This window comes from Leucoraja erinacea, chromosome 15 (genome assembly GCF_028641065.1).
Source record: "Leucoraja erinacea ecotype New England chromosome 15, Leri_hhj_1, whole genome shotgun sequence".
NCBI lineage: Eukaryota > Metazoa > Chordata > Chondrichthyes > Rajiformes > Rajidae > Leucoraja > Leucoraja erinaceus.
In genome coordinates, this window is record NC_073391.1 from 3,571,595 (window position 1) to 3,590,581 (window position 18,987).

The following is an 18,987-nucleotide window of genomic DNA, read 5'->3' on the forward strand; positions in this document are numbered from 1 at the left end:
TCAGTGGACTGAAACGCTAGGGCTGTTGTGCTGAAACTGACCAGCTCTTAGTCAGGCTACACCTTCAGACTTGTCACATGTGGCACTGAGAAACATTCAATCCTTGAAGGCTCTGCGTCGAATGGTCGTGAAGACTTGGATATCAAGGAAATCCTGCGGCCTTGGGAGGTGAATGAGAGTTCTGAACAGAAAATAAGGAGCACTATTTTCGAGCTGCAATGCCAGATAAAACAAAAGCATGTGGTGGCAAATTGTGTGGGAAGGAACTGCAGATGCTGGTTTGTGGCAAACCATTAACCAAGCTGTTGTGGTGATGGATTAGCAACCGGCAAGATGCAAGAATTGCACAAACCAGGTAAATAACCTGACAAAAATTGTGCTACTATCTTCGATAGTGAATCTGCCACCCACAATAGTTATGGTCATACAAATATACAACATGGGAAAACATTTGAGGAGAGATGTATAATAGACATTAGTCAGTAGTCTATATTTTGATGCTCTGAGAGTTTAGGGGCTGTACAATTTGGGCGACCTAATTTGGTGAGTTTAGGAGAGTTTGAAAAAAATGTCATGTTGAAGACCTCCTTCGACTATGTAGAAGACCTCTTTCGAATATGTTGAAGACTAGCTTTGACTAGCTACGATTAACTTTGGGGAAATTGGATAATGAATAGTGGAGAGTGAAGACGACCTCCTTCGACCTCCCTTCGACTATGATGAAGACTACCTACGACTATCTACAACTACCCTCGATTACCTAGGACTAACATGTCGACCTACTTCGACTAAACCTACGAATAAAAAAAGTATAGTTTTTTTTCCAAGGCGACCTTTTTTACTCGCGGGCATTTTTCAACATGTTGAAAAATACGCCGCAACCCAGCTGAGACCTCGAGTACGCGGAGACCACTCTCGAGCATGAAGGAGAGTTACAAAGACCTCCTACGACCTCGTGTCGACCGTGCTGCGAGTATGAGTCGAGGGCAAACTCGCCAGAACTCGCGGATTAGATAGATAGATAGATAGCCTTTTATTGTCATTCAGACTTAGTCTGAACAAAATTGCAGCAGTCATACATATAATACAATACAATAAAACAACAATAAACACACATTAACATCCACCACAGTGAGTCCACCCAGCATCTCCTCACTGTGATGGAGGCAAAAGTCTTAGGTCGCAGTCTCTTCCCTCCTCTTCTCCCTCTGTGCTGGGGCGAGTCAGTGGATATTTTTAGGTCACCCAAGTGGGACAGGCCCTTTAGGAATGTTATTCTGCCTTCCTAATGTCACCCACAATACGTGCAAATAGCTTATGATGTGTTTGGCTCCAATTCATTCATCCGTACATCACAGAGGGAGATACATTTGTAAATTGGATGAAAGCGAAGTTCTAGAATTTTGGCCACTGCAGTTAAAAGGGTCAAATGGTTTCTCCCCTCTGCAATTGATTACCTGAATGAGATATGATCTAATTTATGCATGATCTAATTTATGCACTGTCAGATTAGCACCCGCTGATCTTGCATTTGTAATGGTGTATTTTATTTAGCTTCTGTTGTGATAAGTAGCTGCATAATGTTTGCTTTTCCCAAATGGTCAACAAGTGTTTGTTTCTTCTGGGCCGTTGGTCATTGACTGTCTCACACCTCTTTATCTCTTGCATTAGGGAAAACTACAGATGTGGGTGGACATTTTCCCAAAGAGTCTCGGCCCACCCGGACCACCATTTGATATTACACCCCGAAAGCCCAAAAAGTAAGTGAGGATTTTATTAGTTCTGATTTTTTTTACTTGTGTTGATGGAATTGCTGAAAAGGTCACACAGCATCAGTGAAAAGAGAAGCAATTAGTACTTCATCATCTCCATTTACCTCTTTGCAGATGCTGTCTGACATTGCATTCATAAAGATGTTATTTGGTGCTATCACAATATATACAGCCATGCAATGCTGCTTGCTGTAACTAGCCTTTCCTGCTTTTATTCCTGATTTCCAAAATCTGTTCCTTTACTTTCAAGATATGTTAGTGGTTGGGCTGTGTGATACATTTTTTGACATTCATAATAACAATTTGTACTCATTTAACGAACAAATCATTTGTATTAGCTTAAGGAGCATAAGCTAAATATCTTATGTCTATTGTAATTTCTGTTGGCATCCATACAGGGTAATATTAGTAAGGAGTGCCGACATCAGGTCGTAAGGATGTAGAATTAGGCCATTCATCCCATCAAGTCTATGCTGCCATTCAATCATGGCTGGTCTATCTCTCCTCCTAACCCCATTCTCCTGCCTTCTCCTCATAACGTCTGACACCTGTACTAATCAAGAATCTATCTCTGCCTTAAAAATATCCACTGACTTGACCTCCACAACCTTCTGTGGCAAATAATTCCACAGATTCACCACCCTCCGACTAAGTAAATTTCTCCTCGTCTCCTTCGCAAAAGAACATCCCTTAATTGTTGACCTCTAGTCCCTGCATTTATCTTCAGTAGACTTGACTACTGTAATGCTGTCTTCACGGGACTCCCAAAAAAAATTGATTAGACAGCTGCAGCTGACTCGGAACGCTGCTGCTCGAATCCTCTCTAAGGCCGACAGTGGATCACACCACTCCAGTTTTGAGGTCTTTACACCGGCTTCCAGTCTGTCAAAGATTTGATTTCAAAATATCACTGTTGGTTTATGAAGCACTGAATTGTCTAGGGGCCAAAATACATTTCTGATCTTTTGCTAAATTATGAACCATCCAGACCTCTGAAGTCGTCTGGGACAGGTCTGCTTTCTAACCCCAGACTCAGAACTAAACATGGAGAAGCAGTGTTTAGTTTTTATGCACCACATATATGGAACAAACTTCCAGAAAAATGCAGGTCCGCTCCAACTCTCAGGTCTTTTAAATCGGGGGCTGGAAACGTTCCTGTTTGACGCTGCCTTTAATTAAATTACATAATTATTCATTTCTTGCACTGCACTGTAACGTTTATTCTTGTATTTTATACTTGTCATTCTATTTTAGCTTGTTTTTATTTTCTGTTCTTTTTAATTAATGTTTTTAATTGCTTTTGATTGCTCGTTAATGCTTTGTGTAAAGCACTTTGAATTGTCTTGTTGCTGAATTGTGCTATATAAATAAACTTGCTTGCTTGCTAGTCCTAGACTCTCCCACTAGTGGAAACATCCTCTTCACATCCACTCTATCCAAGTCTTTTACTATTCTTTATGCCAGTGCAGTGTAGTGCGATCAGTGACTCTGGGTGGGCGGAGGGACCAGACTGTCCCCAACTCCGCTGCAGCTGACGGGGACATTGCCGGGTTTTTGTCCCCGTGTGTCCGCTGCCCGGAGCCGTGGGCCCTGCTCTACCCGGCCCCGAGTGTGTGGGCGCTGCCGACCCACAGCCCGTGACAGTGCGGCTGCACAGGGGGAGATGGGGCGGAGGGCAGCCGTGGCCGGACAGCGCTGATCCCGGGGGGGAGAGTGGGGGCTGCCTCGAGGGATGCGCTCCTTTGGCTGCTTACACCTTGGTGCTCGGGCTCAGAGCAAAGATTCTAGAGCATTTGGTTCAGAGCGATCAGTCACCCATTTACAGCGCAAAAATTGACCATTTGGTCGATTTTTAACAGGGAAGAAAGTACACGTTTCGTGTGTTAACAGCGTATGCCGAAGGCTGCCGTCCTCCAGAAGGATTGAGCTGCTCCGTGCCTCACACACTTTGACCCAATGACCTTACATGCAGCCCCCATATTCCAAATGTGGCCTTACCAGCACCTTTTAGAGCCTCAGCACTGCATATGTGTCAGCATACGTCCAGATATGTCATAGTGTGTGTGTGTGTGTGTGTATACAACACCTGTTTAAGTGTGTGATCTGCACAGATGGGAGATGTTGGCTGAAACTGACAGATTCTTTTTTAAGGAATGGTCAGTTAGAATTATATGACTACCAAGAAAATGGATACAGTTGTATCTGTCACAAACAAAGAAAGTCCCAGTTTCCTTGTCTACAAGATTGGTTTTTATCAGTTTGGTTTCTTGTCACTGGTACAGTGAAAAACTTTTGTGGGATGCTATCCAGTCACGGAAATGGTTACAATGGAGTATTCACAGTGTATAGATATATTGTGATTGTATTGTAATTATTTTATTAGCCAAGTATGTAAAAGCATAACAGGAATTTGCCATACAGTCATAGCAAAAAAGCAACAAGACACACACCTACATAAAAGTTAACATAAACATCCACCACAGCGGATTCCCCACATTCCTCACTGTGATTCTCCCACGGATGGGGCAGTCGAACCATCCGAGTCGGGGCTATCGAAGCTCCCGCAGCCGGCAACCGTAGCCCCTGTGTCGGGGCGATTGGAACTCCCGCGATCGGGGCGGTCGAAGCTCCTGAGGTTGGAGGTCCCGAAGTCGGTCTCTAACCAAGAGACAGCAAGCTCCACGATGTTAAGCCCGCAGGCTCCTGTAGTTGGAGCTCCCGAAGTCCATCCCTGACAAAGGGACCACCAGCTCCACAATGTTAAGTCCGCAGACTCCGCTGCTGAAGTTGTGTCCCTGCAAGAGGCCGCAAGCTCAATGACGTTAGGCCGCAGAACGGATGGAGATATGACACGGGAAAAGTTGCATCCCCGTCGAGGAAAGAGATTTTAAAAAGCCCCCCCCCCACATAATCCAAAACTAAAGCATACATAACAGACTAAAAACAACAAAAGAAGAAAAGGACGAGACAGACTGTTGGCGAGGCTGCCATCGTATGGCACCATGATAAAACAATAGCGTTTAGTGCAAGATAAAGCCAGCAGAGTCCGATCAAGGATAGTCCGAGAGTCACCAATGAGGTCGATTGCAGTTTAGGACAGGACTGTTTTATAATCTGATTAGAAAACGTTACTAATTTTCCTGCATGTGACCATTGGCTTGCAATCGGGGTCTTATCTGACTTTTACAACCATTCACTAAAATGATATATTTGTCATTGGCTTTCAGTTGATAAATGATGTAACCTGGTTTACCCCCACATGGTGGTCAGGTGAAGTGATGTTGATTCTTCCCACTTCCCCTGTTTAAAATGCTGGCTGCTCTTATATAGACGTTGAACGCTGTCCACGGCATGAGAGTGCATCGAGATGAATGGAATAGTGAAGCCTATTTAATGACATATTAATGAATGAACATTATGTCAAATTGTACATTGTATCTTAGGAGATGTTATTACCTATGTGTTTTAAAAGACAATATATCTGCATAAACTAGTCATAAAAATGACTTCTCTCCAGAGATACAGCCTGTCCCGCTGAATTCTCCAGCAATTTGTGTCTATCTTTGGTTTAAACTGGCATCTGCAGTTCCTTCCTACACATAAAAATGTTAAGCATCTTTGCTGTTTTCCTTATGGCTTTCCTTTTCAACCTGCTTCTCGTTGTTTAAACAGTGTTTTTATTGACTATTTGAAGGGACCATGACCAATGCTAAATCTTGTGTTTATACTTTGGATTTTCAACGCATTGTCACTTTGTGTGTGTTTTATGCAGGCATTTCCTTCGCTGTGTAATATGGAATACTAGTGATGTCCTTCTGGATGAAAAAAGTATTACTGGAGAAGAGATGAGTGATATCTATGTTAAAGGGTAAGTAAGTAATTCCCTAACTGGTGTTAAAAAAAATAGCTCTGCTTGTTTCCAAAGTCCAGACGTGACCTCAACATTTGAATTGTTAGTCTTGCTTGCTATCTGCTGCAGCCCTGCTCTCTATCATACCAGCAGTGAAAGTAAAGTAGAGTTCATGTACAGGCCAATCGACACCCCAGGGGACTTGCTGGTATTTGGAGTATTACATTTGCCAAAGACCTATGGAACTTAGGCCTTGAGAGGCCTGTGACCTTGTTGAAAATGTCCATGCAGTCACAAGTTCAGAAGTCCTGCAGGTGGGAGTTGTGGGCATGTGTTCAATGATATTTTCATATCCTTTTTTTACTATCGTTGAATAAATGGCCATTTTGTTGAGCAGCACCGATAAAATGTCTTTTTATTTGAAAATAAAATATTTTATTCAAGTTTTCTTTTATTGCATCCCTTGTCGCTCTTTTGTAGCCTCTGACTGCTGAGTAAGATGATGAACAGGTGCCTCCTTTTAAAACACCTCATCTATTTGCGGCAAAATCGAGGCAGTAAAATGATAGAAACATAGAAACATTAGGTGCAGGAGTAGGCCATTCGGCCCTTCGAGCCTGCACCGCCATTCAATATGATCATGGCTGATCATCCAACTCAGTATCCCGTACCTGCCTTCTCTCCATACCCTCTGATCCCCTTAGCCACAAGGGCCACATCTAACTTGCTCTTAAATATAGCCAATGAACTGGCCTCGACTACCCTCTGTGGCAGAGAGTTCCAGAGATTCACCACTCTCTGTGTGAAAAAAGTTCTTCTCATCTCAGTTTTAAAGGATTTCCCTTTTATCCTTAAGCTGTGACCCCTTGTCCTGTGACCTCTTGTCCTGATCTCTTTCGTTGGGAAATAGTATTAGAATCATAACAGTATGGCAATGAATATTTTTGAAAGTTCTTTTAAATGGGGGGTGGGGACAAATCTTAGAATTCATCATTCAGCTTAAATGAATGTTAATTGTCTAAAGTTATCAAGATGGCTGTTGGAGGAAATGCATCTTGTCAGGTCAAGGCATAACCTGACAACTGGTAGCATGTAGCCCTGTTCAACCTGCGGGACACGCTCGTCCTTCATGGAGAGTCTGCTTTGGTGGACCAGGCGGAAGAGATCTTGATGAACCAACGGCTGGAAAGGCGACGTAGCAACGCAGTGTGGAACGCGAAGGGCTAGTCAGAGCACTAACAACGATAGAATATGTGATTCTGTTCCATTCTGTTTGTAGCTTGTTGGTTGTTTGTTTGTTTGTCTTTTTGCACAAAGTCCGCGAGGATTGCCACTTTTCATTTCACTGCACAATTCGTATGTGTATGTGACGAATGAACTTGACTTGACATGGCCATCCACTGCAGCCAAGAAGTCTCCAGCAGTGGTGATTTTTCATACCACTGGACTCTGACTTCTGCGGCCGAGCGGATGGGGTTGTTACAGTGCCACAGCTTCTCCACCTTAAACTCGTTCACGCACAGGTTTTGTGCGGCCTTGAGACTGCACAACCCGCCATTGTCGTTACCGACAGGCCACCACCATCCTGCAGGCAGCTCCGGTTACAAGGTATACACTTGGTCGAGGAATTATCACACACAGCCATCTGAATTCTTGTGGTAAGATTTTCATGGAGCCCTGGTTTCATGAATGTACTACACAGACAGCTGGACTGGAAAGATAATGCATCTACAGTAGTGATTTCAGAACAAGCATGCAATAGAATTATTCCAGTTCTTGTGACAATAAATATCCTGTCAACCCATGATTGTTTAAAGGATGTCATGTGCTGTGGGTGTAAATAATACCTTGTCCATTGTGCTCATTGGAATAATGGGCAACATCTGCGTGGTCGGTACCAGAGGAAACAGAAGTAATCGTGTTAAGCCTGTGACAAAATTTTGAACGGATATTATTGAAAATAAATCTTAAACAATATGAGAACAGATGGATTCCCAGGATCACTGGTCTTGGAGGGGAGGATGCTCCTCAAACTGCAGAGCATCTTAGACAATACAGCTCACCCCCTCCATCACACACTGGTCAACCTGAGGAACAGACTCGTTCCACCATGATGCAGCACAGAACGTCACAGGAGATCCTTTTTCCCTGTGGCTATCTAACTGTAGCTGTCGTGGGGTAGACCAACTCCCCTTCTCCCTCCCCCCCCTCACCTCCCTCCCCAATCTTTACACATCCCAAATCCTGGACTTTCCACTCATCGTTTTAAATTCATGTTTCATGTATCCTGTGTTTTATCACTGTTAGCAGACCAATTTCCCTCCTGGGATAAATAAAGTTATATCGTATCGTAACAGCAACGTGAGTTTGTCATTAGTCCATGAGAATCCACCATTCAATAAGATCATGAGTGAGCCTTCACCACTCTCCTGAACCTTCCCCATATTTCCCACTCATCAAAAATGTGTCCATCATTCTTGAGTATTCTGAATGACAGACTTCTGGTCCTGTTGGGCTGTGAATATTAGGCAACAGACAACAGGTGCAGGAGTAGGCCATTTCGTCCTTTGAGCCAGCACCGCCATTCAATGTGATCATGGCTGATCATCCACAATCAGTACCCCGTTCCTGCCTTCTCCCCATATCCCCTGACTCCGCTATCTTTAAGAGCCCTATCTTGCTCTCTCTTGAAAGCATCCAGAGAACCGGTCTCCACCGCCCTCTGAGGCAGAGAATTCCACAGACTCACCACTCTCTGTGAGAAAAAGTGTTTCCTCGTCTCCGTTCTAAATGGCTTACTCCTTATTCTTAAACTGTGGCCCCTGGTTCTGGACTCCCCCAACATCGGGAACATGTTTCCTGCCTCTAGCGTGTCCAAGCCGTTGACTATTGACGTTTCTTTATCCTCTGTATGAAGAAATCTTTTCCATGTCTGTCCTGAAGGGCTAAACATCTCTTTTGAAAAACATCTTGTAGGACGTATTGGGTTGGATATATTAGAAACATAGAAATTAGGTGCAGGAGTAGGCCATTCGGCCCTTCGAGCCTGCACCGCCATTCAATATGATCATGGCTGATCATCCAACTCAGTATCCCGTACCTGCCTTCTCTCCATACCCCCTGATCCCCTTAGCCACAAGGGCCACATCTAACTCCCTCTTAAATATAGCCAATGAACTGGCCTCAACTACTCTCTGTGGCAGAGAGTTCCAGAGATTCACCACTCTCTGTGTGAAAAAAGTTCTTCTCATCTCGGTTTTAAAGGATTTCCCCCTTATCCTTAAGCTGTGACCCCTTGTCCTGGACTTCCCCAACATCGGGAACAATCTTCCTGCATCTAGCCTGTCCAACCCCGTAAGAATTTTGTAAGTTTCTATAAGATCCCCTCTCAATCTCCTAAATTCTAGAGAGTATAAACCAAGTCTATCCAGTCTTTCTTCATAAGACAGTCCTGACATCCCAGGAATCAGTCTGGTGAACCGTCTCTGCACTCCCTCTATGGCAATAATGTCCTTCCTCAGATTTGGAGACCAAAACTGTACGCAATACTCCAGGTGTGGTCTCACCAAGACCCTGTACAACTGCAGTAGAACCTCCCTGCTCCTATACTCAAATCCTTTTGCAATGAAGGCTAACATACCATTCGCCATATCATATTGAGACCATCTCATTCTTCTCCCTCAGAGTGTAACATAATCTCCCAGAGTGTAACGTAATCTCCTTGTATGACAAACCTAGGAATCATTCTGGTACACGTATGTGGCACTATTTCCATTGTAAGTATATCATTGGATAAGAAGACCATACCTGTACGCAATACTCCAGATATCCATCCAGCTTCAAGTCTAATTTTCTTTCCAAAAAAAACTTTATTGAAAATGAAAGATCCATGCAAAACCAAAACTGTGCAAAATCTCTTCCCACATTCTTCAATGTCAACACTTCAATGTGTGACACTCAGTAGTGTTCACACCGATCTTTGAACAAAACACCCTTGCCACTCATTGCCCCCGCTAGGATGATATCTCTTCCCTTGTTTGAGGGGTATCTCCACTGCACCCTGGTGGCCAGCAGCGGAAGGACTCTGGACTGTGGTCCTCCCCCACAGAGCTTTTGCTGCACCAAGCTTCAGTGAGTCCCTCAGCACGTATTCCTGGAGTCCAGCGTAGGCCATTTCATGATGACATCTTGCTGTTCTGCAAGACAAACACGTTTTGTGTAAACGAAAGAGCATCTTTCACCGAGTTGACGATCTTCCAGCAGCACTGGGCGGCACTGTGGCGCAGCGGTAGAGTCGCGGTCTTACAGCGCCTGCAGTGCCGGAGACCAGGGAGTCCGTACGGAGTTTGTACGTTCTCCTCGTGACCTGTGCGGGTTTTTACCGAGATCTGCGGTTTCCTCCCACGCTCCAAAGACGTACAGGTTATGTAGTTAAATTGGTTAGGTAAATGTTTCAAAAAAATTGTCCCTAGTGTGTGTGTGTGTAGGATAGTGTTAATATGCGGGGATTGCTGGTCGGCATGGGCTCGGTGGGCCAAAGGGCCTATTTCCGCGCTGTATCTCCAAATCTGTCCCTGGGAACAACCCATAAATTAAAAAGTACGGAGCTGTTCAGGATGAACCATGACAAGAAACCTTGCATCCTCAAGTCCAGATATCCAATGAAAAATCTTGCCATACGCTTGGAACTGACTCTTCATTCCATCGTACATTGATTTGCCACAACAGTTATGTTCTAGTGAATAAAATATGTTCCAGTTGATCCAGCCTCAACCATACTAATTGATTTCTCTGCCGTTTTGAACATCTGGAAATATCAGTTTTTGTGGTTTTAGTCAAAGAATGATTTGTTCAGTGAAGCCTGACTCAATGACATTGGAATGTGTCCTCATTAACATTGTATATGTTCAAAGTACATCATCGTGGACCAACACTGCCGTGGGTCAAGATACTTTCATTGTGCTTTCACGTCTAGGCCACTAATATTTGCACTAAAGATAGACACAAAATGCTGGTGTAACTCAGCGGGACGGACAGCATCTCCAGAGAGAAGGAATGGGTGACATTTCGGGTCGAGACCCTACTTCAGACTGGAACTATGCACATATTTGCACCATGTCATTGGAACAACTATATCTCTTCTAACTGACTTAGCAGGATGTGAAAACAGCATCTAAATGGCAGGCTTAGTTTGATCCTGGTGATGGGATACCATCCATGTACAAGCAGTGCCGCAGTGCTCCTTATTCCTTCACTGAATTGGGACAGTGGCGTATATTGCAAGTGACTGTTGTCTGGAACAGAACAATCTGATTAATGGGATAAAAGTCTTGCAACCAGGTGGCAAAGTAGTCATTTCATGGGCTGAATGCCGTGTAGCCATGAGCAAATATCATCAGATGACCAACAGTTACTTCAATTTTTATTTTTCAGCCTTAACCTGTTCACTGCCATTTTCTTTCTCCCACTATTGTAGGTCATGACCCGAGTATACAGCGGGGGGGGGGACACTGAACAGGTTAATATACAGAATAGATTTCCTTTCTCTATTGAACATTAGAAACATCTGGGCAGATGATCATCCAAGTGGATTTTCCTAATTGGAAAATCTTAGATTTCGATGTTTAACAATCTCCTTGCTATTTAGAAGATTGCATACATTTATTTTGTTCAATGCACCTCCCCCCCCCCCCCAGCTTTCAGATTCCCATTCCACCTACAAATAGTTGTAAGATGCCAACAAGATATTGATGTGTTGCATGGGCGGCACGATGGCGCAGCGGTAGAGTTGCTGCCTTGCAGTGCCAGAATCCCGGCTATGGGAGCTTGTCTGTACGGAGTTTGTACCTTCTCCCCGTGACCTGTGTGGGTTTTCTCTGAGAACTTTCGTTTCCTCCCACACTCCAAAGACATACAGGTTTGTAAGTTAATTGGCTTGGAACAAAATGTAAAAATTGTCCCTGGTGTAGGATAGTGTTAATCTGCGGGGATCGCTGGACAGTGCAGACTCGGTGGGCCGAAGGGCCTGTTTCCGCACTGTATCTCTAAACTAAAGTGCTAACAGACGATCAATAATACTTTGGCCAATGTAGTAAAAACACATGATAATCAACCTTCCAAAAACATGCTGAATGCGACTTTGAGTCCATGCCTTTCCTAAACACTCCAGATGTAAACGTTGAGTGGCATCACTAAAACCTGCCAGTATCCCTGATTATAGTATACAACAGCAGGATGCATCGGACAAGAACAGACAGGTTGCTCACAATTTGAGTTTAAATACAGGAATAATTTGTTCCTAATGGTGTGAAGATGGCATGATTTTGAATGGAAGATAAGTGTAGGGGCCATTTATGCTTATTGTTGGCATATATTATTTTGTCTAGATATATCTTGCAGTATGATTTTGGACACTTGGGGGCAGTCATTAGATGCACAGAGTGGTATATATATATATATATATATATATATATATATATATATATATATATATATATATGTGTGTGTGTGTGTGTGTGTGTGTGTATATATATATATGTGTGTGTATACACACATATATATATATATATACACACACACATATATATATATACACACACACATATATATATATATATATATACATATGTATATATACATATATATACATACATATATATATATATACATACACACACACACACACACACACATATACACACACACACACACACACAACACACATATACACACACACACATATACACACACACACATATATATATATATATATATATATATACATAGGTGTAGGGGACAGGAAGTGACAGGCACAGGGAGGGAGAGCATACAGTTCTCACCAGACTAGGGACAGAGCAGCCAGCTACAACTTGCATGCAGAATAAGGAAAGCCTGGTACGTTCATCTCTTTGTTTGTACAGCTACTTCAATAAACCACCAATTAAACTGGAAATAACGACTGGAAGATCTGTTCTATTGGGTCTGTGTAAGATCACTCCTACTGTATCTGTGTATTAATGGCAACTGGAAAAGAGGACACTGGAATGGTTGACAATTTGCCATTACAATAAGAAAGGATTTTATTTTAGAAACTACTTTTCCCAACCTCTTAATATCAAAGTATTTACAGCCAATGAATCGATTTAATGCAGAGAATGAAACATAAATTCACAATGGTTCACCAAGCGTCATTCTAGAAACATAATATGATTGCTATTCTGTCACCCATTCCTTTAATCCAGAGATGCTGCCTGTCCCGCCGAGTTACTCCAGTATATTGTGTCTGTCTACAAGATGAATAAGTTCCCCCCCCCCCGTTTCCCCAAACCAGTTAATGGGCAAATACTGTCGAATAAACCACCTGGAAAATGCAAGGGGGTAAACAAAATCAAATGGTTCTACATTCCTGCATGTTCCCATTGCAAGAATTAGACTTGTAATGAAAGGAGGAAATAATAGTACTTGAGTCCGGGATACAGCTGGATAAATATTTACCCAGTTGAGTTGCCATAATGTGCCAATGGTCCAAGGGACTGATTAATAATTTCAGAATTTTGTTTTAGAAACACCCAACGTTTTAACAGTGTCATAACTAGTGAATTAGTGTTATCCTTCAAAGTACCGATGAGCTATCATCAGCCACTGCTCCCCTTGGTAGGTAAATAGCAGATCTCAGTCTGCCTTTTATAGTTAGATATCACATGAGGTGAAAGTCTCTTCAATTTGCTCTGTATTATTTGGAGACAACTTCAGATGAATTAGTTTTTGAACCTTGCTCATTTGATGAAATGAGCTCATTTGAAGAGAAGGGTAGATGATGCAAGTCCTATATTTGTGAATGGAATTTCAGGTGAATTGACCTCTGTACATTATCATTTAGTGTGTTGGGGATGGATGCAACAGTAGGATTACATTACTCTCGTGCAAGTGGGTAATTGATGGTCGGCGTGATCTCATTGGATTGAATGGAATGGACAATAAGTGCAGGTCGGCCATTTGGCCCTTTGAGCCTGCACCGCCATTCAATTCAGTACCCCGTTCCTGCCTTCTCCCCATATCCCCGACTCCACAATCTTTTTAAAGCTCTGAGAGCTCTATCTGTTTCCATGCTGTATCTATCAGTGTAAAACCTCTCTAAGCAAGTTTCTCTTTGCCTTGAGATTTCAGTCAGACTTCAACTTGAGCATTTTTCTTGGATACAGAGCTGAAATGTTCATTTTTCCATGAGGCTTGTACGCACAATGATTTTCATCAATTATACACTGAGCTAAGTATAAAAGCAACTTATGAAATTCAATTCTCATTCAAAAACTTGCAGTAATCTCTTGCTCTTGCCATCTGTATCTTTGAATAGCTGCCCCTCTACCTCATCCAAGTGACAAATGTTAAAAGGTTTGGTGTTGAATGGACTGTCATCCTCCTTGTACCTATTGCACAGTGCTCTAAGTCTTCATCAACACATCCTCACACACGAGTTATCGGGACACCACCTCATATTTTGCTTGGGCAGCTTACAACCCAGCGGTATGAATATTGATTTCTCTAACTTCATGTAACCTTTGCTTTCCATCTCTCTCCATCCCTCCTCCTTCCTGGTTCTCCGACCAGTCTGCCTGTCCTCCTGATTACATTTTATCTCTGTATGCTTCGTTGTCACCTTCCCCTAACTAACAATGATCTAGTCTACATCTTTCTTAAACTCCATCCACTTTGGTGTCTCGTTTTCACGCCTTACCCTTCCATATCTCAGTGTCTCCCTCTCCCTCCTCTCAGTCTGAAGAGGGGCCTCGGCCAAAAACTTCACACATCCCTTCGATCCAGAGATGCTGCCCGTCCCGCTGAGTTATTCCAGCTTTTTTGTGTCTATCTTCGGTGTAAACCAGCATCTGCAGTTCCTTCCTACACATTTCATCCCCACCCTTCACCTCCTCACCTGCTACGGTAAAACAAACATGCACTTGAGTTGCATCCTGACATGGTGCTTGCCCCTGCCTTCCTTTGCTGCTATGTCCTGCCGGGCAGTAAAATGGAGATGCAAGGAACTGCAGGCGCTGGCTTACCAAAAAAAAAAGACACAAAATGCTGGAGTAACTCAGCGAGTCAGGCAGCGTCTCTGGAGAACATGGAGAGGTGATGTTTTGGGCAGTAAAGCTGGCATAATCGCAGTCCGACAGTGGTGCTGTCACAGCTGGGAATAGTTGGGTGAGGTTTGGTTTTGAGCAGGCCGGTTGTGGCAGCTTAGGGCTTGGCCTTCTCACCCCCCCCACCCCCCCCCCCCCACTCCTCCTCACCCCTGTGTGTGTGTGTGTGTGTGTGTGTGTGGCACATCACTCCGTGCATTCACACACCACCTGGCTCCTGCCATGTCTGTCAACGTCTGCTGGATGTGATGGAAACTGTTGTCTCCTCGTTTTATTTGCTGCACTGCTCCCCAACCACAGAGATCTCAATAGGTCCCAGCATAATTGACTAATATTTCCATTCGTACACCTGAGAATGCATCCTGCCAGCTAGCAAAGTTACAGAACAGATGAAGTAATTTCCTGCCACATTGCATCTATGTATTCCATGTCTGTGCACCACCAATGAGGCCACTAACAACCATGTCATGAGCACCAGTTAGGCCTGTGTCACCAGCATTTAGTCCAGAGGTCATTGTTTAGTTCAGAGGTACAGTACCTAAACAGGCCCTTCGGCCCACCAAGTCCGTGCCGACATTAACACTATCCTACACACACACACACACTGGACTTTTTACAATTGAAGCTAGAAAATTAACCTACAACCTGTACGTCTTTGGAGTGTAAGGGGAAAACCCACGCAGGTCACGGGGAGAATATACAAACTCCCTCCAGACAAGCACCTGTAGTCGGACTCAATGTGATGGATGTTAAATTGTGTTCATTGTGTGTTCTGTTATTTTATTCTCTGTCATGACTGCAAGGTCCGTCATTTTGTTCAAACTAAAAGTTTGAATGACGATAAAGGATACTTGATACTTTATTGAACCCGGGTCTGTACGGCAGCAACTCCACCACTGCGCCACCATGCCACGACTTCATTGCTTCAAGGCGAGGGGGGCAAAAGCTAAAGGAGATGCGCTGGGCAAGGTATTCGCAGAGTGGTGGGTGCCTGGAATGAGCTGCCAGGGATGGTAGTGGAGGCAGATACTGGAGTAACTCAGCGAGTCAGGCACCGTCTCTGGAGAACATGGAGAGGTGATGTGGTGGAGGCACTGAAGGGTCTTTTACATAGGCACCTGGATATGCAGGGAATGGAGAGATACGGATCACGAGCAGGCAGAGGAGAGTTAGTTCACTTGGGTATTACATTTGGCATGGACATTGGGGCTAAAGGCCCTGTTCCTGTGCTGTACCATTCTACCGTCAACTCTAGTTGGTCTTTAGCAGAACATATCATACAGTCACTATATACCCTCACTATAAGAGGGGGAGATGGGGGGGGGGGGGGGGGGAGTGCATTATTGCCAATTGCCTGCAATTACCGAGATAAAGGGGGGGGGGGGGAATAAACGCGCCTTTGGGGGGAGGGTGGGGAGGAAGGGTGGGGGGGTAAACAAGCAGGAAATCACAGTGTGCCAGGGAGCCGCAAAGCCCCAGGCCCCACAGTGTGCCAGGGATGGTCGCTCTCTCCACATCCATATCCAGAAGCACTCCACATGCTGCCAGCTCCTGGGAGTAACTAGGGAGGGGGGCATTGGTGCAATGGGAGCCTCAGTCCACTATAACCAAAATCCGTTATATAGCGGTCCATTATTGCGCAGGTTTGATTGTTTCCAAAAACACATTATTTGCTGGACTATAAGCCGGCATAATGGATATATTTCTTGATCCTTCAATTGGTTAAATACTGTCTCTCTATTATCATTATTGCACCTTGGCATTTCTGCACAGACAAACCTGCTCATTTTTTTTGAATTTTTATGTTGTGGAATGAAGAGTTTCAAAATAATATTGTGATTTGACATTTATGTTATAAAAAGGCTTGCAACCTCCTTTTCAATACATGGTACAATGATGGAATTATTTTGCCAGTAATTTCTCTCCCCCCCCCCCCCCCCCCCCCCCCCCCCCCCCCCCCCCCTACAAAAAATGAATCAGAATAACATTTGTCACGCCCTATTAATAGTTCAGTTTGTCTACTTCCTCTCCTTTCTTTAATGGAATGTCAGATCTATTGTGTTACATGTGAGGAGGGACTCTCCACTACCATGTAGAAAGCATTTAAGTTTACCCTTGGTACGACTATCTTCGGAACCAATTACTAAACAAAGGTTAGCAAAGTTTATATTTCATGGTAATTTACGAGTGATGAACGAGCTATTCTCTCAGCCCCAGTCAGGTGAAGGTCAGTCCTAACTGTCTGAGCCAGCTTCTCAGCCCCCTTCACAAAGGTAGTCGTGACTAGCACTTGCAGACCCACAATTTAATGTTTGCTTCTGAAAATGTCACTTCCAGTGGTTTTAGTTTGCAAAAACTATGCAAATATGAATTTTACCCTCAAATCATCGGGTACTTGAAGGGGGTACAGTTATTAATAAATGCACGTTGTTGTCATTGTAAATGCAATTCTTAAAGCTTTCTTTCCGTCCTATCCAGGATCTAACCACTATCTTCTCCACATTTTCTTCTGAAATGTATGGTGTATATGGTTGCTCCTTTCCAAGGCTCTGAAATTATTTGCCGGTCGGTCGGTGTGTGCTCTTTCAAACGTCCAGTCTTTGAGTTATTTTATAATGCTCTGCTTCAAGTGTATGGTTGGATGAAAAGCCTGTTCTCACTTCTAACTTGAAGATGTAATTGAAATTCCCTTGCAGCCTGTATATGGATTATTCCCTATTCCCTGAAGCCTTGTTAGGTTTTTGCTAAGTAAATGTTTTTTTTGGTGGGGGGGGGGAGAGTGCACCAGTGTGGTAAAACATATCTGCTAACTGACAAATTGGATGTAGCCTGCTTGTCTTGCAGAATTTTACTCCTGATGCATATGTGTTATCATTCCTTTGAAATCCAAATGAGTAATTTCCTTGAAAGAGCATTATGTTAAAGGCACATACAACATGTGTTTGTTATCATTTCCAGCCCAGTTATCCTTAGTACTGTTTTGTATAGTAAGGGCCAAGGCCACATCACAGGATGACATGCAGCCCCGTCTTAAATAAATAAAATAAGTCATGACCCATTTGTTTTGATTTTTCCACTGATTTCCTGTGTCGGACAAATACTGCCACAGCCACACAAATCCAGCAGCCTAAACTAAACCTCACAGAGTTTTCTATTTTGTGGCTAATCCATGCGGATTTACTGAGCATGTGGCAAGAAAATGTGGCGATCTATGCAAGGGTTAAAAGCAAACGTTACCCTCCAATGCACATTTGTCCACTAATTCCGCCCCCCAAATTCCCAGTAGGAATTTAAATTATTTTTTATTGACAAACATACATCCCCTAATGCCCACAAAAAAAATGTCATCGGTTCCTCTGGGACTTTATCCGTTCTTTTTCTTTTGGGCTATATTTCTGGAATAGCCTGCTGTGAAATGGGCAAAGTTCATGGTTCATCTGAACTTTTGAACTCCTGTTCATGTTCGTCGCACTGCAACAGTCTAAATCAACCCAACACAGGTCTCTGTCGGCAGAATTCTGCATATGCCTCGTCTGGGTCATTTGGCAGGGGAAAATGTTCTTTTATTTACTTAGTGTAAGCCATCAGTTTAATAACGAGCAGGGATTTGAGATAAGTGAAAGGAGTACCTTGAGAAAGCTGATATTGTGTTGGTTCATCAGTTTACTGAACTCTGTTTGACCCTCCATATTGGAGGTTTCTCCAGGACAAGTCACAGCAGCATTGACAGTCAAAGCTTCCTATCCAGTTTCACATGCTGCAGGGCTGGGAGTTCACTGGAATAAGCCACCGTTTGCTGCAGGTTGCATGATTTAGTCTCAATCTGACCATTTGTAAATACGTTAGCCCATGTATTCACAGATCAATAAGCCTTTAAAGAGGAGAGGCTTAATTTTGATATTTTTTTCTAAAATATCTGCTACTTGTGTTAGTTGGCGCGGGTGTGAAATTGCCTGACAATGATGTGTCGTGCTTGCTCTTCCCTCTGTGATTGCTGCTTCACCGCTATCTCAATAGGATTTTGTCTAATCAATGAAAAGAGAAATGGAAAATAAAATTAGTGGAGGAATACGAGGAGATGTGAAGGAAAAACGCTAAACTCATTTGATCCGGAATACTATCAAATAAAGATGCTTTGCACGGATTTCCATGAATTGTGTGTGTTGGGAAATATTAGCTGCACTATTTTAAAGCATCTTAGCTTGAAATTGTGGAGCAAAAGTAT

General features: G+C 43.4%; 1 protein-coding gene across 1 annotated transcript in view; it reads left to right on the forward strand.

Annotated features, from left to right (window-relative positions):
• LOC129703906 (myoferlin-like) overlaps window positions 1-18,987 on the forward strand; it is a 329,673-nt gene that overhangs the window by 259,477 nt on the left and 51,209 nt on the right. The window contains exons 46-47 of the mRNA XM_055646609.1: window positions 1,672-1,760; window positions 5,545-5,640. Coding sequence (XP_055502584.1) covers window positions 1,672-1,760; window positions 5,545-5,640 — 185 coding nt within the window. The remainder of the gene's footprint in view (window positions 1-1,671; window positions 1,761-5,544; window positions 5,641-18,987) is intronic.